At 41.3% G+C, this 22,479-nt stretch overlaps 2 protein-coding genes across 2 annotated transcripts in view; one reads left to right on the top strand and one right to left on the bottom strand.

Moving 5' to 3' along the window:
• The first annotated feature begins 1,225 nt into the window (after positions 1-1,225).
• Positions 1,226-7,414, top strand: LOC132991382 (polypeptide N-acetylgalactosaminyltransferase 15-like). The gene is made up of 9 exons (XM_061060150.1): positions 1,226-1,951; positions 2,062-2,228; positions 2,298-2,502; positions 3,721-3,888; positions 5,390-5,507; positions 5,940-6,134; positions 6,238-6,369; positions 6,479-6,580; positions 6,654-7,414. The coding sequence occupies exons 1-9, from the start codon at positions 1,425-1,427 to the stop codon at positions 6,864-6,866; spliced, it is 1,827 nt and encodes a 608-aa protein (XP_060916133.1). The 5' UTR covers positions 1,226-1,424; the 3' UTR covers positions 6,867-7,414.
• An 8,057-nt stretch (positions 7,415-15,471) lies between these two features.
• The window catches only part of kcnh8 (potassium voltage-gated channel, subfamily H (eag-related), member 8), a 57,631-nt gene continuing 50,623 nt past the window's right edge, over positions 15,472-22,479 (bottom strand). Inside the window, exon 16 of the mRNA XM_061060238.1 lies at positions 15,472-17,647. Within this exon, the coding sequence (XP_060916221.1) occupies positions 17,057-17,647 (591 nt within the window). The 3' untranslated portion in view covers positions 15,472-17,056. The remainder of the gene's footprint in view (positions 17,648-22,479) is intronic.

Below are 22,479 nucleotides of genomic sequence, written 5' to 3'. Positions count from 1 at the left end.
TTCTGCCCTGTCATCCTGAGCACAGAGGAGCTGAGGGTCTATTTGTTTAATTGGAGGAATCCCACTTACTCAGCTAAACCCAAGGGCCTCCTCCGGGAGCAGCACTGGTGGTGCCACTGACTGCAGCCAACCTACAGCTTCAGAACTCCACAGTCTGCTCCTCCAGGTTGCATGAGACCTAACACATCTCCAGTCAGCCAGAAATAGTCCACAGAACAGAGCATGTGAAGCAGTTTGAAGCTGCTTTATTTCTACTGATGTGGTGAAGAGAAATTGTCCACAGACCACCAGTTGGTCATCAAACTAAAACCACTGATATTACTTACATGACGTTTGGGCCTTCCCCCGATTAAACTCATTTTTCAAAATCAAATTTGGGTTATTATGTAAACTGCATGAATGTGCAATGTAGGAATAACATGTTTCTGACAAAACTGATTAATGAAGATGTCTACTTGTAAAAAGAAAAAGAAAAGGATGTAGAAGACATAACACAAGAAGGAAAAGAAAAACGTCTTTGTTTTCATTCAGCTGAAAACAGCAGCCTGAGCTGCCAAGAGATCCGGGAAGATCGAAGCCTCGACCGCCCCACTCCCCGGCACTGACTGCCGGTCATGGGACTGCGGGGCGCGCCGCCAGCTGGCCGCAGAGAGCAGCTTTGACGTGGGACGCACCGGGCGTCTCTCTCTCTCTCTCTCTCTCTCTCACACACACACTAGAGGAAACATAAAAACACTGTCCAATTCTACTACAATGTGACTTTGGTTATATAATAACTGTTGTTTCTGGTGGAAAGTTTTGTGGGGAAAAGGATCATTTAATATCCTAAATGTTCGAATAATGTACAAGTCATGACAGTAGTATTGGCACAGCATGACAATTAAGCGATTTTCTAGATCCTGCAGAAACCCAAAAACTCCAAATAGACTATGATGTAATGTCTAAAAAGTAGTGTCAGTTACTGTTTCACTGTACTCGCTTTAAAGTTCGGGTAGGAGTAAAAATATTTTCTAATACTTCTAATCATATCTTTGTGGGGTTTTGTTTTGGTTCCAGTCGATGTGGAGCACGTGGATGAGTCAGGTGCATCTTAAAGATGTGAGCTTAAAAAACATTCTTGCAGGCTTTAGGACCGTGGGATGAGCTGGATGAGAGACATGGTGGGCTCACCTCTCATTTACAAGTTTAGGGGTTTGTCCTGAACCTTCTTGGTCTGCCACTCCTCTTCCAAGTCTGTTTCTCCATGGATGCTGCACTTCCCTTCAGAGGACTGATGGGTGATTCATTTCTTTTTCTACTTTCTGGATGAATCCAAAGGTGTCACCTGTGTGAAATGACTTCACGGTGGAGTGAAAGCTCAAACATGGGAAAGTCAAGACAGCACTGGGCAGACTTCTAAGTACTCCTCGTACTCACTCTTCGTAATGAGGCTGTGGATCAGAGCCGCAGCTGTAAGGAGGAGGGTGCTCTGCCTCTGGCTGCTGCTCCTAGGCTTCGCCCTGGTCACTCTGGCGCTCTCGGACCTCTTAAACCGGGACCAGGATCAAAGTCATCAGAACCCCAGTCCTCCCCGCCGCCCCCTCCAGAGAATCCCCAGACCAGACCTGGAGATCATCCTGGACTCAAGGGACCCTGCATTAGAGCTTGGAGTGAATGTTGCCCCGCTAAAATCTCTTCAAGAAGACCAGCTCTTATTTGTGCCATCGACGCAAGGCATTAAGAATCCGCCGAAGAGGAAGGGGAGTTATAAGGTGATTCTAACCGGGTCAAATAAGGATTCCACCACCCCTGCGCCGCCGACGCACGGCGAAGTTGGGAAAGAAGTGCAGATACAACTGAGGGATTCTGAGAAGAAGGTGGAGCTGTCTGATGTACAAAAGTTTGGTTTCAACGAGGTGATCAGTGAGAGTATTTCACTGCATCGCAGGTTTCCCGAGGCGCGCCATCCTGAGTGAGTGGCGCACGACCAAAACGATGACATCGCTCTGAAAATGCCCTTTTTTATATATTAAATGAAGACGTCGCTTTGACTAATGTGCATTTATTTCAAACATTTGTCAGGTGTTTAGGGGAGCAGTACAGCGAGGCTCTGCCGTCAGCCAGTGTTATTATCTGCTTCCACGACGAGGCTTGGTCCACGCTGCTGCGCACCGTGCACAGCGTGCTGGATTCAGCACCCAAACAGTATCTGCAAGAGATTCTGCTGGTGGACGACCTCAGCCAACACGGTGAGTCTCTCTTATTGGACCCCAAACGTACACGTTACCAGTTCTGACCTGTTTGTGTTCACTCCTCAGGACACCTGAAGAGCGTGCTCAGTGAGTATGTGTCTCATTTGGACGGGGTGCGTTTGATTCGCAGCACCAAGCGCCTGGGCGTGGGAGGGTGCCGATCTCTGGGAGCTGCTCGAGCTGCAGGGGAGGTGTTGGTGTTCGTGGACTCCCACTGTGAATGTCAGAAGGGATGGCTGGAACCACTTCTGGAAAGAGTAGCTCAGGACAGGTACTCTAATCTAATCATGTCTGGCCATGTCGGCCAAGTGGGCACTTAGTTATGAAGAATGGCATACATGAATTGTATTTACTCATACTTTCCAAAAAGCTTGTATCTACCCTGTCTTATTTTAAAGTTGTTACATCCCTGAATGTTTTTTAAATTTAAAAAAAGCAACACAGTTGCATGATATGAATTATTTAATGACTCAATAAAAAATATAAGAAAAAATATAAAATATAATAAATAAAATATAAAAGAAAACACAATGTTCTACATTTTAATGGCACAAAAGTTGCCTGGATATGTTTAAACCTTCCGTTTAAATCCTCCGATCGAACAGATAGCCAATCATACTTCATAAAATGGCAAAACGGATATCTGGGGTGCCCATGCCACCCTGGGCTGCACCCTGATACGTCCCTGCTTATAATAAACAGCAGTACAAAATTCCTCTTCAAATAAGTTCTGTTAAATCACAATGATTTTGTTAACTGCTCTGTTGGTTAAATGCAAAAAAAAATCCCAAGTAAGACATTTCTGTAGACTTATAATGGAAAAATAGGATAAAGCTGTTGTTTTCAGCTGTTTGACAGAAGCACTTGACATGAGTAAGAGGATGGAGGGCTGTCATTTATAACCTGTCCTCCTTCATTAGTAAAACAGAGGATACATGTTGCATGTGTGCTCTCATGATTTGGCTCAGGTCTTGTGTCTGAGGCTGCCTGCAGCGTGGCTCTGATCAGTCTGGCTAATTAGGCTGAACTCTCAGAGCTGGAATCTGTAAACACTCAGCCACATGTCTGACCCCGATCCTTCTTCTTCTCTGTCTTCCCTCCTTTAATCTGTTCACTATGAGAATCACATCACACGTGGCATTTAGGGAGAAATATCTCAGATAACAAAGGTGTACCAGAACAGACGCCAACAAAGGACAGTGAGTGTCTAGTCTCTGAACTTGACTGACATGAGCACTGACTTGGGCCCCCCACCCCTATTTTTCAGGACTAATATCACTGTTAAAGGCAATGAATACTGAGTGAAAAGTAAACAAAGAAACTCTAGTCAAGAATGTCAAATCTCCTTATTCACCCAGATCTTTGATAGACAGACATGCACTTCCTATTCATGACGTTTAATTTTTAATCGGCATAACTGACAAGAAGAAAAACAAATATTTGCATATTAAAATGTATGTTCAGATGAATGTGTTGTATTTCTGTGCAGGACCAGAGTGGTGTCCCCCATCATGGATGTGATTGACTGGCAGACCTTTCAGTACAACGCCACCCAGTGGCCAGTGAGGGGAGTTTTCGACTGGAGGCTTGACTTCCACTGGGAATCTTATCATCATCTGCCAGATAAAGAAAAAGACTCAGCTGTTCAACCTGTGTCGTGAGTTTATAGGCTGTCAAGTTTTTATGACTTGAGTTATAATACTTTAAACTTTTTTCCAAAGCTTAGTGAAGCCTGAGAAAAAGCACTGATACATTTAGCTTTATCTTAATCTCATCTAAAGGTGCAGATATGATGACCTGCAACTTGAAGGAAATTAAAGAGAAATGTAAATTAGATATTCATTCAGATATTCAGTTTTTTTCAAAACTGCAATAAAGGTGACTTCTTGTAGCCCAATGACTCCCATTGTGAGCGCTGAGACCCCAAAGGCTTGCAAGGTAGACCAAATAATTTACTTGATGTTAAAAAAAGATGAAAAAAAGAAAGCAAAATATTTATTTACTAATGGCGTGGGAGTCACAGGGTAACTAATGATATGATGTGATACGATGTGATACAATACAATAAGATAGGCAATACGTGAACCATGATAACGATGATATCATGCTACAGGGATTCTGTGATAAGTAACAAATTACAACACCGGAACAAAATGATAACTAAAAGGGCCAATTCCAATGTTTTAAAATACCATCAAAATTGTGAACATTATTTCTCCATTATGTATGTGTTTGCAAACATAGAAAGAAATAACATTGTTTTCTATTTCTATATTAAATAATCATAGCTACTTGAAATACTTTAAAAGATTTGAGTATATTTTTTTATGCTTCAAAAGTAACACAACAGAGTAGCATCACTAAAATCTTCTAGGCTCATTTCTTTGAGGACTCGAAAAGATATGTGTCCAAAAAATGAAAATGTAATGTGCAACATGGAAAAACAAAGAAAGCTATGAGCAGTCTGTTGTGAAACAGCCCAAGTAGTTAGTTTGAACATTAACCCCGCCTCTGACAGGTCAAATAGGTGATCATAGTTTAGGATTATGGCTTGGAACCCAGGGTGGCCAATTATTATTTCAATGGTTCTGTTCTGCGCCCCACAGTTTGAGAAGCACTGAAAACTATAAAAATGCCCCTAAAAAGATAAAGTGCTGGATTAATGTATTAATTTACTGCAATTTGGTGTCAGTTTGACATCTTTTCAAGGTACATCTCTTCACTTTTTTTCCCTCCTCTTCGACATGGCCTACTGACTTCTTATTCTTGAGCTCGCTGTCAACTTTTTCTTCCCCTTTTTATTGCTTAAGTGCCACTGAGAGGAGTCATGAGGTAGTGACGCGTTGAGGCAAATTGCCGGGGCAATCTGTTTAAAGTTCCACATTTTTTTCATTTTTTGACAAATTAAAATCAATATTTGGCACCAGTGATTCAATAATGGTTCCCCGTAAGTCAGGGTGACGCTTTATTGCCGTACTGATATTTTGTCCCACCCCTATTTATCAAAACCATTAGTCATTTTTTCCTGGAATTCATCTCTTCACTCTGTGCTTCAACTGCTTACTAGAATATCAAACCTTTGAGAAGAAATCGCAACTTAATTTTTCATCCAAAGGTCACAAGCCAGAAAACATCACAAAGCATTCTGTCCCTTTCAGGAGTCCAGCATTAGGAGGAGGAGTTGTGGCCATGGACAGACATTTCTTCCACAGCGTGGGAGCCTATGACCCAGGGATACTTCTGTGGGGAGGAGAGCAAATTGAGCTGTCAATCAGGGTAGATAAAACACTTTTGAATGTCCACTTTCAATTTTTTTTTGGGTCAAACAGGACAAAGAGACGTCCTGTTAGCTCTTTTTGTAGCCATGCTTTTGTGAGAGAGTGATTAAGTTGCCTTCTGTCAGGTCCTCAGGAATGTTGTTTTGGTACACGATGCCTTTTACAAATGGAAATCTCAGGTTGAATAAAGGTCTTGGAATGTCTGGGCCAGTTGTCAAAAGCTCAAGTCTGAGAGGAAAATGTTACTTGACCACTCGTTTCCCTCTGAAAACATTAAAAAAAAAAAAAAAAAAAAATTCTGATTCTGAAAACTCACAATGTGTTATTGTAGCGTGCTCTGGAAAACATGAAGACGATTCAAACCAGTATGTGTCTCTCATGATATTAATTGAACAGTCAAACTTTTGCTAAAGCGTCCCTGAAATCCTAGGTGTGGTCCTGCGGGGGTTCCATGGAGGTGGTCCCCTGCTCCCGCGTGGCTCACGTAGGCCACCACCATCTGCCTTACCTCCTCCCGGATCAGGAGGTTCTCCAGAGGAACAAAATCCGGGTCGCAGACACTTGGATGGATGCTTTCAGGAAGATCTTCTACAGGAGGGACACTCTCGCTCATTTCATTAGGCAGGTGTGTATGTTTGGATTCGATTAAAAGATTATTTAGAGGATGAGGGGAAAGGGAACAAAAGGACCTGATTGTTCTTTCTTTCTTTTTCTTTTTTTAAATTCAGTCTGAGAGTCCGAACATCACAGAGCGTCTGAAACTTAAAAGGAGTCTGGGGTGCAGGAACTTCCACTGGTACCTGACAACGGTTTATCCACAACTTTACATCCCTCAGGACAGACCTGCTCTGTCAGGAGAGGTAGCAAACACACACACACACACACACACACACACACACACACAATTTATACTTTTTCACTATTGATGGACATGACAGACTTATGTGTCCCACCTGTCCTTGTCTGAAGCTGTACAACGTGGGCACGAGCAGCTGTGCAGACCTTCCCCGAGGTCATGATCTGCATGGTGGGGTCATGGTCATAGCACCCTGCAGCGGGACAGGCAGCCAGGTAACTATCACAACAGTTGCAGAAATGTAGATGGAGCACAGTTGAAAAGAAAAATCTCTCTTGTTCACTGCAGCACTGCGATCTGAACTCTGACTCTGAGGTGCGCTGGGGTCCAATGGGGGCTCTGTGTCTTGACGGAGATGGAGAGCGGGTGGTGGCGTCTCCGTGCCCCAAACAACGACCGACCAGCAGCAGACTTCAGTGGAACTTCATAAAGGCACGCCAGAGAAGTTTCTGTTTTAACTCCGTGCGCATGATCTCAGTGGCTGTCTGTGTAACTCAGTGAGTCTGTTTTTCTCTTTCAGCTGAGCGGTCAACTTGTCCACCAGCAGTCACAGTTATGTTTGGAGGCTGTAAAAGAAGGAGGAGTCACACAAAGCACCCACACCAGCCCAGCAGGTCTGCTCCTGCGTCCCTGCAGCCATCAACCCCGACAACAGTGGCACTTTGAACAACTAGTCGCTCCTAAAGGTGCCTGATTAATGGATAGAAAAGACGTAAATCCAGGGCATCCTAAATGTACTATAAATAGTGGCTGAAGTAGTGAACCTTTATAGTCAATCTACAGAATATGATATATTTGCTTCACTTTGCCACTCTGCTTTTTTGTTCCTGTTTTAAGGATTGCAAATAGTCAAATAAGAAATAATATGTAAAAAAGAAGTCTATTTTACACTGCTTGTGTAGTAAAATATATGGTTGTATTTATTTAGATGCATATTATTAGAACTTCAGTAAATGCTCTAAATGCATGTGTTAATGTATTTTGCACATTCCTGAAAGGTTTGAATGTATTCAGCAAACAGACCCACATTAAAAACTAACAGATCTCGGTGAGAAGGCCTCCGATTGGACAGAAATAATGACATTTTATATGTGTGCTGGTAATTTAGAAGACTGAATCGAAAATCTTTACGTGTGCATTCACTTCAAATCTATCGTCTGCAATCTTCCCATTTTCCCTTGGTCTATGAACTAGATCTTGATCTTTTGGATGGAATTTGTCCTGACTCCAAACTTTAACTCCTTCACGACCAAATCTCTTCAGAGTAGTGCCAACGTCTTAAAAAGCTCTTTCAGGAGAGTGGCTACTGTTATAGTAGAGGTGTTAACGCAAACGTCATATAAAAAATCATATAAGAGTTTAATATTCAGGTGTCGACATACTGTGCAAGTTTTGTAGTTCTACAGGGAGTGCTGCATGATCCGCCTGCAAACCCTGAGTGGTTTTCAGTGTCTCAGTTAATCAGATAGGTCTGCTCAACTTATTCCCATTGTGATCAGTCAAAGTCGAAAAAGCACAGGTGTTAGAGATAACATGATTAATGCCTGCAGCATACTGGAACCAAAGCCGCTTAATGGAAATTTGCCAAAGTTTTTGTCCTCCGCGACATGCCAAAACTTCACCTGTAGAACACCCATAGGTGCAAAATAACTAACAGGAGAGCAAGAGAGATGACAAACAAGCGGCCTGAACACTCACACAGTCATGAGAAGAAACCAAATCAAGCTAAATAAGTGGAAACACCTGGGAGTGAACCCTCAAAGTGATGTTTTCTGACTGACTCTGTCCAAAATAAGGAAGTGAAGTCAAACCTTATCACTAGTCAACAGCAGAGGGAGCCATCCACCTTCCTAATCCTCCCAATGCTCCAACCGATCACTTTCTTTTTGTTACACATCAATAGCCTCCATTTTCTTTTTTTTTACAGAGAGGGGAATTTCCATAAACATGTTCTCATTTAAAAAATTTTGAGGCTGGAGCTATAACGTTATAATGCAGCATACCATGTGACTGCAAAGACCCGATGAGCACATGACTGAACAGCAAACCTTTAATTAACATACAGACGACCGTGTCATGACTTTTTATGTCCAAGTATTCACTGTAACTCAAAGCCAAAAGATAAGGTGAAGTTAGGAGGGTTAAACATGGAATCTATAGCAGGCGGAAAACACTCTGAGCTCGCCCCCTGTACCTCTCTTCTTGCCTCCAGGCATTTAAAGCTAATAACCTCCTATTCTCTGACTCTCTAATGCTCATCTTAACCCATAGTGCACTCAGCCCAGTGGAGTTCACGGCACCTTTTCAATAAGACCAGTCATATGGTATGTCTGAGGCTCGGAGCCATAGGTCAAACACTTGCACAAACAACATGATGTTGTTGATTAGTATGTCTGCTCTCAGTTATGTAACTCCAGTCTGCTGAGCTACAGAAGAAGTGGAAGTTTTTCCGTGGATGGCAAGAGGTCACAGACTCACTGTGAAAGCAACAGTTAAAGATTGAGGACATGCTGTCGGTATAAAGTCAACCAAATGACCCACACGACCTCTCTCACTGCTGCAAGTACTCTACCTTTTATGTAGATTTACAGACTTTGCTTAGTTTAAGAAGAACATAAAAAAGGATGTTCAAGCCCATACTGATACATTTTATTTTTTTAAACATCAATTTTTGAGGGTTATTTTAGTGTTTGCATCTCATAATCACATGTGCAAGCTCAGCTGGTAACAAAAGGAAGGATCACTAATCTAATGAATTTCTACATTAAGGATTCTGAGAAGTTGTTTACCCACACTCACAGCTCAGATAACTGTTGGATCTTGGTGCCGGTTTGGCTCAGTGGCTGAAATGAGTGCCCCATTCACAGTTTGTAACTCAGACCGTTGGCCTTTTCTGCGAGTCGCCATCCAGTAATTGCAGAAAGCGGTTCCCTGCGAGTCTGGTTCCGTCCAACGTTTCCGACTGTAAAAGAAAGTTTTTTCTTTGCTGCTGTTGCCAAGTGCTTGCTCACGGTGGATTCATGTTGGGTCCTTCTAAATGAAACAACAACGATCAAAGTCTACTGCAGCTCTTTTTGTAAAGGGTCCTGAGATAAATTTGGTTTTGATAAGGGTCATACCCAACTCCCCCAAGATGTCCTGTCTCTCTTCAGCTGTACTTTCAATTTCAAGGCAAAAAGGGCCAAAAAAAGAAACTTTAAAAAACAAATAGAAAAAATGTGTGATTTGTATCCTAAAGTACTCCAATCAATAACAATAATACCATAACTGATTAACCTTGAAAATAGCATGGATAACATATTTTCCTATCAATACAGTAGTCAACACAATGAATTGTACTGTAGTACTATCATGGATTTGTTGTGCCTGCCCCTAAAAGGACAGTTTTAGAGCACTGATAAGTCATTAGTTGTATGATAGCTAACAACATGTAGTGTATGTAGTGTTAGCAGTACATGTGAGAGTTAGTCATAGTTAGTAAAAAGCAATATTCAACACAGTAAAAGACAACATGTACATGGTTAAAGTTTGAGGAGGGGCTGCCATACAGAGTTTTGGGGCTTTTTATGCCTTTATTTTAGAGATAGGACAGTGGGCAGAGTCAGAGACTCAGGAAGAGAGAGAGAGAGAGAGAGAGGGAGAGTCGGGAACAACATGCAGGGAAGGAGCCACAGGTTGGACTCGATCCCGGGCCGCCCGCTCTGGAGGACTTTAGCCTCTCTACATGGGACGCGCGCACTTATCGCTAGAATACTGTCACTCCATTGTTGTGAATCTGCATCAAGAAGGGAAAGCTAGTATTAGAACATCTCAAATTATATGGTCGTAATAAAAGAAACTGAAATCTTAGGTTAAAACACTGTTTACACTGGGTTATAGTGTTCATGCATCAAACTTGACCTACAAATGTGACATGTATAAAAAAGAGCATGAATGGAAACAAGAAGTGAGAGTCTGAGGGAATGACACACCGTTCAAAACTCATGTGACTGCCTATTTTATGACTGTAATCCTCTGAGGAACTCTGCTGTGTGTACGTCTCGGTAGAGGATATACTAGTCCACATAGAGTAACGACAGTCATTCACTGTGCTCTCTCTGCAATAACCGGTGAAGTCGAGCGTGCTGGTAGAAATAGCACCCTTTAAAACATATACCTGTCTGGGAGGGAATGCAATACGTGTTGGAGACTTTGGCAACTTAAAAGAGCTATCACCATGCAGTAATCAGAACTCATCTAAATATGTATCTCAGTGTTTTATTTGATGTCCTGTGTGCAAATCTTAATTTCTCCTTCTCGTTTTATTGCAGATATATCCCTCTGTCTGCCCTCAAAATGTAATCAAAAATCAAGTGAACAGCTAAATACAAACTCTATTGGTTTCAGGGCATGTTGCATTCTCACCAGACTCTTTTCCACCCTTCTTGTTACCTGCCACCACGCAAAGTACAGCCACAAATGACACAATCACACAAACACATCTTCTGGGGACCCTGGGAGACTCAGATGGATGTCAGCTGCCGGACGCTTTGCCTTCTTTATGAAGATCCATGGTGGCTATTTCAACCCTTGATGGAGGTGGCTTGTACTTATGGTGCATGCCTGAAAGAGCCTTGGGTCTTCTGTACACGCACACCGTTGTTGTTTTCAAGTGATTTGTAATGTGCTTGTTGTACAATTAGGTCTGTGTGGATGGTCCTCAGGAGCCGGGGCTGACACTGAGCAGAGATTAAGTGTTTTAAAATGTGACGGAAAACTTGGCTTAGAGCAGCAATTAAGGTCAAAGACACAAAAACAGCGTTTGAATATCTCTTTTAGAAAGTTCCATCTGAAACACTTTATACAGGAAGCCTTCAAATAAAGTGGTGCTCTGATGATACGTGTATTTATGTATTACATCAAATACTTCAAAACAGGTCTGCTAGATAAAAAAATAGTAATTACAAATGGTATTTTTCTGATGGCAAAGCAGCAATCTTACTCATGAAGCTTAACTTGCATAATGACATGTAGTCTCAAATATAAAAGGTTGCAAACAGATGGACTGTCATTTTCTTTATTTATGCTTTAAGTATCTACCAACTATGGGGGGAAATATCTAGTTGTTTAGCTGCTAAATGACCCATGACGTTATTGGTTGTCTTTCTCTATTTTGCTGATGTCTGCTGCAGCAACAAAAAAAAAAGACTCCATGAGAGTGGTTCAAGTTAATCACACAGGTAATGTACCGAGCCAAAGAGCAAAACAAGCTGAAACACACTTTAAAGCTCCACATAGCCACAGGGCAGCTTTAGATTCAAGTGATATGTCTCTGTATATTTATCAGCAACGCCTTTCACTTTGTCACATTGTTTCCCAAATAAATAGTTTTGTTCTTTTAAGCCCTAACACAGACAAATGACAAAGACAAAGACAGAGCCCTACCTATATCATAAGAACACACAGCTGAATGTTTTGCTCTCTCTGAATAGATGACTTCAATGAAAAGCTGCATGACTCCGGTTAAATTCTTAAAGTTTGCCAATTTATCCTATAAAAATCTACTTTGACAACAGAATGCAAAAGAACATCACGAACAGTAGCCTAACAGTGTTTGAAGCTGCCAGATGTTCACAAATAGAAGAAAGAAAAAAGTCTGCCTCCTTAGAATGAGTGAACGATTTGGTCCAGACTATTCAGCAGGGACACCTAAATCACTGTAACATCAACACAATAGAAGACAACAATTTAGCAAGAGCTCTACATGGTGATGATCCATATGCTGCTTTTAAATGCCAGACGCCTCGGTGACAGGTGAGCAACAAAAGAGGTAATTTAGCAACCGATTCTGTTTCTATGACGGGTATAGTCAGACCTGTACTTCTTAGAGAGGGAACCACTATTAATCTCTGCTTCTGACATGCGCATTGTTCTGCATATCCTCCCACCAACACCACCACTTCAACCATAGCACCTACGGGAGCAGCAAAGTCATTTATCAAACACACAAAGTGTCCTGCAAGAGTCCCCCCCCCCCCCCCCCCCCCTTTCCTGCATTACGCCAATGCAAATGAAACCATTTGAATGTACAACAATGGCTGCTGTCTCACCCAAAGTGGGACAGAAAAATGTAAAGCCCTTAGGTAGAAGGTGTTCTCTGTATTTTATGTGTATGTTCAATCTCAAATTAATACATGGCAGAGAAACCAGATCTATACAGACATATTCAAAAGTAGAAGCACAACCAATCAGACACAATAATAATGTGTCCTTGGTTGAAGCTCACGGCTCTGCCTCTTTTTCTTTAACACCAATGGAAACACCTCACCACAGCTGGCAGATTTCAACATATCTCTATTATCTGCAGAGATGAAAAGAGAGAAACGGACAGATTTGTATTACCTGGGAGAGAATTTCTCACCTCCTGCACAGCCATGGAGTTTTTCAGTAGTGCAATCTGTGGCGACACACAACTGAAGAGGCTCTTTTCACCGGAATGAAGTGCTATTTGAATGGAAGAGTGAGTGTGTGTGTGTGTTTGCATGTGTGTTTAAATGCACAGCATTTCTCTGTGTGCTCAGATAGAGTGGATAGTGATGAATAGTTGTTGTATTTCTGTCAGGGCCAGTATTTAACAATGTGAAAAGAGTGGGTTTGAAAGACATAAAGCAGCAGAGGGACTATGAAACACGGCTTTAAATGTGTTTCAGTGTTAGAATCAAAATACATTTGAAGCTCTTTCTGCCATCTGTACGCTACTATCTGGCCCTAACATGACAGAAATAGTGGACGTAAGCCTAGATATTTTCACGATATTTTGGAGTTTGTATTTTCCTTCAAAACGAAATTCTGAAAAAGCTTTTCCTGCACTCAAAGGCATGTATGAATTGAGTGTTCTAAGAAGCACTTTCGCCTGTTTTTGCCTCTCCCACATGGCGCATAATACATTTAAGCTAGCTGGATAGCAGCATGGATATCTGCTTGTTCTCATATTAAGCCTAGGTTATTAGCCACTATTAATGCCAATCATTATAATTGCGCAGTCCCTACACAGCTTCCTGTAAAAAAATAAACCTTAGAAAAATGAAATGCTAAATGTTAGCTGTTGTCTGACAGTATCTAATGAGTTGCCCTTTGTTTATATAGATTTTATTTTCAGTAGTAGTTGTGCAGTGAAATGGTGACTTTATAGATCTCAATGTTTGTGACATTTTCAGAACTGAAACATAGTAGCATGACAATAAAGCACCATTTGAGCTTCTCATCCTGAGCTAGACATTAAAGGAAAATCATCCAGTGATCAACTGCATCATCATCCTTCATCCCAACTTTTCTAAAAACCCATTAGCATTGTTTTTGCACTTTTCCCTATTTTCCCCAATGTTACTCAGTTTTTTCACTCCATCCATCAAAGTCAGACTCAACCTTAATTGAAAATCATGACTGTTGGGAAAGAGCAAAGCAAGGGTGCAAAAGGGGAAGGCAGATGGGCCTCCGTTTGCTAATGACAGATTGTGGTAAGTTGTAAATTAAAGATGAGCTTGCTAGCAGGTGGATAGAACGATGCATAAACAGCCAGGGTGGGATTGTCTGTACACCATTAAATATGGATGGGCCTTTAAGACCCCAGGCTATAACAGCATTCCCACAGATGTGCTGGAGGCGCTGCTAAATACACAAATAATCTTCCTCAGTGGAAACACACACACTACCACCTGTAACTACTCAGTAAAACATGTGAGAAATTGTCAAAGTGGGGGCTATTGTTATATATTTTTTAAAGTCACACACATCATTACCCCCCTCTAAAAGTATTTACACACATGCATACATTCATGGACCCACATGAGCAAAACCTTGCTAGGTTAGAGCAGCTGGACCTCTGACAGATGTGTCAATGTAATACACATCACACACACACGCACACACACACGCACACGCACACGCACACACACGCACACATCACACACGCACACGCACACACACACACGCACACGCACATGCACACACACACACACACACACACACACACACACACACACACACACACACACACACAGTTTTCAATCCCCCGCCTACGTCACCTGTGAAACATGACGACTTCAGGGCTTTCACCTCAGATGAACCGGAGCAGCACGATACAAAAGAAAGACAAACAAACAACAACAATACAAAAGACAAATACACATTGCTGTCACCAACACAGTGTGGACAAGCAATAGTCGCTCATGACAAGAGAGAGCTTGCACTATAACCACTTTCTGTTTGTGTATAAAAGTGTAAGCCGTAAAGCTGCAGAATAAGATAATAAGAAGCTACATCTTAGGATATTTAACACCCTTAAAACATGTCTGTGTTTTAATGCCATAATGCTAATATGAAGCTGTGTTGCTTTGCAATGCTAGCAGTTGTCCGGAAGATGATACTGTTAGACATTTCAGGTGTTAAAAGTCATAATTTTAGTAAAGTTATTCATTTATTCTCTCTTTCAAATCTCCCATTTGGCCTTTTTTTGGGCTTAGCTGTTTAGCAAATGCTAGCATGCTAACATAATAGACAGAGATGATACACAGAATAAATGCCTAAATGCAGTATCTTAACTTTGCAATTGTAAGTTAGTTAGCGTCTTGATGTTAGCATTTAGCTCAAAGTGTTTATAACATGGTGCTTTGATGTGGTTTAGCATAAGCTATGGCTGGTTTTGCTACGCTTCACAAACAAAATATACTGTATGTAAGCCTAGGCCTACATTGTCAACAGGATATTGTATCAACCTACACACAAAAAATACATAGGTTACATCTGGAAAATTGTGTTTGTGACAAAACAATGCATATTTAAAAAAACAAAAACAAATGTCCATGTAACTGATCAGAAATATTTATTTCCTGAACTTCAGGCCTGGAGAAGAGTGTAATGATGCCATTTTATCTGCGCCTAAAATTTGAGTTCACTAGATATTTGAAAGCCATTATCATCAATGTATTTTCTATGGTGGTTGTAAAGATTATAATGTATATTAAGAGAAGGCAGAGTTCCTTGATGTCATAACCTCGAATAACGTCTGTCCAGCTTTAATGAAAATATATTTGAACACTGAGCATAAGCAAAGGCCAGGACATAACAGTCATATTTGTCTTTTATTAGCATAACATTGTTTTTGTATCTATTAAATATCAAAATGTTAAGGGAAATAAAGATGTTCCATTACAGTACATTCCATTTGCAGAGAAGCAGAGTCAAACCCACATGAATTCAAAAGAGAAACTGTAGATCTGTGTGGACAATAGTTCGGACCATTTTCCTGGCTTAAGATTGCATTGGCCAGCAAACAGCACTGCCATAACCTCATATACAGTAACATAATTTACTGCCATCCCACACTCTTGCATTATTTGAGGTAAAAAAATACATTTTTTTGTATTGATACATTCATAGAAATATAAAAGTGTCTTTATGTCCTTGTTGTGCTTTTTTATTTAAGGGAATATTGCCTTCACTCGGACCAGCTGGGAAAATGGACCTCAGAGCTGATAACCCCGGGTGACAAACGGGGAAAAGGCCGACATCATGGACCATAAACCAATTCAATATTGGCAGTTTTCCTCCAGGCCTCTTCACAAGGGGGGGCGACTTCCTTTAGTCAAAAATTACCCAACATCCAATAAATATGCATCAGTAAATGCCAGGTTCGGTTATTAAAAGATTGAACCATGTTTCCTTTAAATAGATAGATAAATGGCAAGCTGGATTTCCACTGGGTGACATGCAGCATGTTAATTTGTGTCTACAGGCACTACTCAAAAGGCTCAGAAAGGCATGCACAGAGCGAGAGAAAGAGGAAAGAGAGAGCCAGAGAGAGGTTTGAGGAGAAAAGAAAGGACAAAGAGGGAGAAAGAGTCCCCGTGCTCGGTGTGACAGACGACAGCAGGGGCTGTGCTGCCCGAGGCATAACATAACCCCCCCCCCCCACCCTACTTCCCGATTCCATAACCAACTTTCTTCAGTTCCCTAGGGGGCTTGGGGTAAAGAGCACAATACATCCCGTTTCTCTCCTCTCACACCATTCTGTGCTCCCAGTCCGACCAGCCCCCACCAGACACGCACTGGTCCATGCAATCCAGAGCATCGGGTGCAGGTTGAGTGAGCAAGAAAAGAAGGGATAAAAGGACAACAAATGGTGGAGATAGAGGGGTTAGGGGACGAATGGTAACTGCCTACTGTATGTATCTCCCCTCCTTGTCTCCAAACCTCACCTCCAGCACTCGTAATGCTTTGTCTTGCTCCAACCAGCCTAGTTGACCTGAAACCATCACGCCAGGAGCAAAAAAAAAGAGAGGTCAGAAAGAGCTCTCTCCTCCTCTGTATCGCTCTTGTCCTCCGTTATGGATAACCCCGCCCCCAGGTAAAGACCACAGTCGTGGGTAAAGGGCTGATCTGTGTCCAGAGAGATGACCTGAACCTCATCATCATGTCTAACATCTACGTTTTTATACGGTAAAGCTAACACACCTAATCCTTCTTTACTTGCTTCATGCAACATGATTTTTTTAACACGTGCCTTTTAAACAAAAGAGTTGCACCCCTGCAATCTCTTTGAGTGATACGGGGGACCAAAGTTATTCAATGTGATCTAGTTCAACATACGTATTCTAAAAATAACCTGGAAAAAGTCCTGCTGAATCCAGAAAAAAGTTTCAGAATGAAGGCTGCTACAAACCCTTCGGTGGGCTAGGGTATGTCCCCCCAAGTCCAGTTTGCGGAAAGCACTCAATGCTCGGATTAGGGTCCTCGTCTCCCCCGTCTTGTGAAGCTCGACTGTGCACCCTCGAACTGTGTAAGCCAGAAACCCTGTCTGTGAAGTGGGAGCTCTCTGGTGAGCTGAGGGGCGAGGAAAGCATGTGAGACTCCGTGATGATTGGCTGTAGTTGCAGCTCTGATAAGTTGGGAGTTATGGGTAAATTTGAGCTGGGGGAAGCAGTGTACCGCAGTTGGAGTTCCTGGGGTCTATGTGTGAGGGGGTCCTGATGGTATATTCCTCCACAGCCCTGGGGGAAAGTGAGGGGTGAGGAGGGCAGCGACATTGGCGTGTCCATCCAGATGGAGGCAGTCTGAGAAGAGGAGGGTGAAGAGTAGGACTGAGGAGGGTTAGGGTGGGGCAGGTATGTGTGCTGTCCTGGAGAGTAGTGAGCGGGGCAGACTAGTGTAGGCTTGGGCACCGATGACATGAGGGTCTCCATGAGGTGGGCCATCCTGTTCATCACTCGTCCAAGGTCAGCTACTTCTCTCCCGAGGGTGCCCACCTGCAAACACAAACGAAAACCATCAGTTGTTTCAAAGAAGAAAAAAAAACATCAAATATGAAAACATAAAAAACAAAAACCCAGTTATCCTACAGTTTTAAGTAACACCATTATCTAAAGATCTTCATGTCTGCATGAAGAACATTAGTTATTCGATATCTCGACTTGAGCTCTGAGTGAATTGTCTTGCATTTCTTATACATCTTAATCCAAGATTTCAGCTAGAGGAACAATTAGACTAGTGTGAGGTCTCACTATGAAGGTTCACAGTCTATGTTTTGAATTGCCTTGTGTCTCATCCAAACCGTAGCCAAGAAAAAGACGAGAATAGTGCGCGATGCAGTTTGAGTCCTTACGAGTGTCTTACAGTTGTCTCCTTTTTAGAAAAATTAGACAAGAGGTCTCAATTTAATCTCAACAGTTTAAAAAAAACCACCTTGGGCATATTTTATATACCTCGTATCATACAAATCTTAGCTCCACTTTGCCATATTAAGACTCGGGGCAATGACTTCAAGGGATGTACAAGATACATGTTTTATTTACATTTAGTATGTGTTAATCAAAAGTTATTTTCACACACATTCATATCATTCCCATAAACTTAGTCAACTAGACCACTTAAACAAGAGAAAGGCAATGATTTGTCCTTGCTTTTTTTAACTGAATAATTGTTTGATTTACTTTTCAAGCAGAAACATAATTATGGTTCCAGCTCTTTATGTGTGCGGAAATGTTGCTTTTTTTTCTGTTTTTCATAATTGTAAATAGATCTTTAAATTTTTTTAAAATGAATTAACTTTGTTGCCTTGATCTTCATGATCAACACTAAATAAAATTTGGAGTCTGTAGTGTAGCGGTTAGCAACTCTGCCCCTCAGCCAGCAGCAGGGTTTCAATGTGCAAGGTGTTCACAGGACACAGAGCGAGCATGTGATCAAGGGACATTTCATTTGATCTCATTGATGATGGCCACCATGTCAAATCTGGTAATGCTATCCAAATATTAATTGCAGCCACTTCTTAACATTAAAAGCATTTCACTGGTAAAACATTGAATGGGTTATTTACCAGGTGAGTGATGTAATGAAAGGAGCAACCACAGTATGCATTTAGCTACAGTAGCTTTCAGGTTTCAGGTAAGACTGCATGAAGTTAAACAACAACTTTACAATGTCCTGCTGGTGTGTCCAATATAACTCAGGTCATGTACAGCCTTAAATCAGATTGCAGTTTAAAATTAATTTAACGGCAACAATTTTTACTGAAGTATTGAAGCTTAGTTGCTGGTACTAAAGTAAACCAAGGTGCCAACAAATCAAGCAGCATTAAAAATAGAGAATTTTAACAACTTAACAACAATTTAACAACACTCTATTGGATTACAGATTTAAGATGAACTTTCTAAGAAATACAAACTCTTTACCAGGATCAAAGAGACCCCAGATATACTGTACATGTAACCGGGCCATGGTTAGATACAGAAAAGAAATATGAATTTGGTATTTTCAGGTCAGTCATTTTAGGTCAAATTTGTATTTCTTATTTTCGTCTCCTGCCTGCCGTTTTGCATGTAGCATCGCGCTGCTATAATTGGTCATTCCTGTGATGAGGGCGGGGTGGTGATTAGCTGCTCTCCGCATGAGGCATTTCCACAGAGGGCACAGCCATGAAGCCCTGCCAACGTGCCATCTGCTTCTGCCAGTCAAAGCACTCGCCATGTTCATCAGGCCGATCATGCACATCAGTGCTACTGGAGTAACATCAGCCCCTCAGCAGGACACACAGCTGCAGGTGGAAACTGCTGCAGACCTCATGTGAACACATGTAGAGGGGATCAGGCCGTGTGTGTGTGTCTGAGTATATTGTGATCTCTTCAGAACAAATATGGCTGGGTGCTCATGATTAGTCTCTAGGTAATATGGATAAAGAATTGATGTTATGAATACAATATTTATGTGCGAATGTAAAATTAAAAATTTGGTACAAATGACTTTTTCTTAGAAACCAGTCCGAATGTCAATTTATCTATTTTCATATATGAAATACTTACTTTTCCTTTAAACACTGCAGTTGTTTGACTTTGATCTATCACTCTGAGTCCCTTCTGACAATAGTTTTAACAGAGAAAAATATTTCTTCTACAATTGTCACATCTCTGCCATCTCTCTCCCTCTCTGGAGTGGCTGATAAAAGCCCCGGTCTAAACTCTGGCTCTGATAAAAATAGAAAAAGCAGAGAGTGTCAGGACAGTCCAATCTGAAACGCTGTCAACATAATTCCAGTTCTCCTACCTCCGAGACAACCATCTGTGAGAACAATCAGACAAAACCAGCAGCCATGGACGGCTATAAACCACTGCAGCTACAGGTACATGTTAAACCTAAACAACATTAATCATACGATGCTGATACTTAATAAACCAGTTAATGTCTCAGTCTGGATTAATGTGTTGAAGTTGTAAATGCAGTGCATAAATACAGTCATCAAATATAATCAGCAGTTCATTAACTGCCAACTGCTCCTGCTTGGTTGATCTTTTACACATTTTACTTTAGTTTAGTTTTCAAGGATATTTCTACATTAATTATTTAATTTGTTGTTTTTTAAAATGCCTGAACAAATAAACCTCCCTTTCGATTTCAGTCAGTTTCAGTCAGTATTTTACTATAATAATTAACTGCACACAACATGTACAACATTCTTTTATGTCTTGTCTTTGTATTTCTTTTTTACCCATCTTTTTATCAAAATCTTATTGGTGTGCATTCATCTCGCAATGATTTTACAATCTACTTTTTCGTCTATCACTTTTTCTGCATTCTTGTAAAGCACTTTGAACTGCAATTTAATTTGTCTGCAATGAGCTTTATAAACAAAGTTTGATTGATTGATTGATTGAACATGTTTTAATGAGCACAAGCAAGTTAGAGTATGTGTCATAGACGCAGTTTTAACATTCTATATAACACACTATGCTGAAATATAAATCAATGAATTTAGAATGTGTGAGTGAAGCTCCTGTGAGGAACGTTCACTTTCTGTAAGTTTTGGCGCCCCCTGTTGAATAAGTGGTTCCTCTCATGTCTTTGCTGATTTTGTCCTGTGCTGTGTAAGTAGTCTTTTTTGACAAAGAACTGCCTTTTTTAACAGTCAGATGTATCAATTATCAAGAATCTTTGTTGTGCAAAATGTAAAACAAGGCTGCTTCTGCAGCGTGCTCTAAACCACTTTGTCTAACACCAACCATGCAGCAGCCATTATAATGAGCGTTGTGTATTGAATGGTAATATCCTGCACATAGTGACCAGTTTACAGAGAAGTAACATCTGGCATTGCAGTTTCCCTCAGCTTTGAGTGTTTAAAGGCTTACTATGTGACTATCAGAGCAGATTTTCCAGACCAAAACAAACTTTCTCTTCAGACACACCTCCCTCATCCCTCCCCACCTGTCTCCACACTTAATCCCTAATTTCCTGTTTCACTGTCAGCGTTCTGCAAGACAGAGACAGCAGCAGACGAGTGCTGATAAACATCTGAAAACAAGTTTCTATCCGGATCAATTTCAATTTTCATTATTTTTAATCCAAGATCATTTCACACCAACAAACACATACTACTGCTGCTCTGTGTATGTATTTGTTAAACATAAAACATTAATGTCTTGTTACCTCCCCAAAGTGGCCCTACAATCTATTGATACCACTTTAACATGTATGCACTGTTAACTGTCTTTAACTTAAGAAGATCACTACTGCAGTGCATCAGAGACGCTGTTTGTCAATAGGCAAGGCAGGCAGCTTGTTGGGGCCCCAGGCCAGAAGGGGGCCGTCAAGGGCTGACTAACTTTAAACCACAGCAGTGGATCAAAATTTGCAAATTTCACAATGACGTATTAAACCTCCCTACGGGGACCCCATCTGACAGCACTCCGGCTCGATGCCCTGCTAGGCGTGTCTGTGGGAAACAAAGTTTTTCAGTGAAAGTTTTTGAACGAAAATGAAGAGGAATTATCCATCTGGGAGTGAAAAAAGAAGATGGAGAAAGAGATTAAGCATCAGGAAACTGGTTGACATAATAGGGATAGATGCTGGTTCCCCCATTGAATTTTTGCCAGACTCTAGAATCGCCACTGCTGTGCATACATGTGTATGTACCAAGCAGCAAACTCTGGTGTTGAAAAATGAAGCCAACGCAGAAGTGCAAAAATCCTGGAGTTCGTAGGATCCGCTTGAAACTGGCTCCAAGAGCCCTGTAGATCACATACACAACATGTTTACATCCTGGTGCAAAAAAATGATATCTGTCTGATTAGTTATTGTCCTCATGGGCACACACCGTGATGTTTTTTATAATGCATCAGTTTTGGTTTTATGAATGACACGTAGTTAGGATTGTGTCTGAACTGATTGAAAGGTGGGTGCAGTGTAACGGGTTGTCAGGTTTCTCAGCTCCAGCTCTAGGCCTTTTGTCAGGGTGACTGAAAGTTTGGATGAGACAGCATGTCCAGCATGGCGCCTGCTGCTGATGAGCATCCAGAGCCCCGTGCAGTAGCAGATGGGTGACGTCACTCAGGCTTCCTTCATTCATATTTACAGTCTATAGTATGTTCACACTGTTTCTTTCAAGTGTATGTGTATTAAAGTGTTTTATGGCAGCAGCTCAAGTAATTAGAAGTGCAATTACTCAGAAATCTGTTTGTTCCAGCCCTCCTTCTTGTGATTTTGATGACAGGGTACAAAGGTCTCCCTTTCAGCATATTAATGACTTTCAGCTCCCATTTGAACGAGCCCTTCTGTGGACATGCTGAAGTATAAGGATTAAAGGGTAAAG

This window comes from Labrus mixtus, chromosome 16 (genome assembly GCF_963584025.1).
Source record: "Labrus mixtus chromosome 16, fLabMix1.1, whole genome shotgun sequence".
In the NCBI taxonomy this organism is placed as follows: domain Eukaryota; kingdom Metazoa; phylum Chordata; class Actinopteri; order Labriformes; family Labridae; genus Labrus; species Labrus mixtus.
Note: the sequence above shows the minus strand (reverse complement) of the source record. Positions and strands in the feature narration are given on the sequence as shown.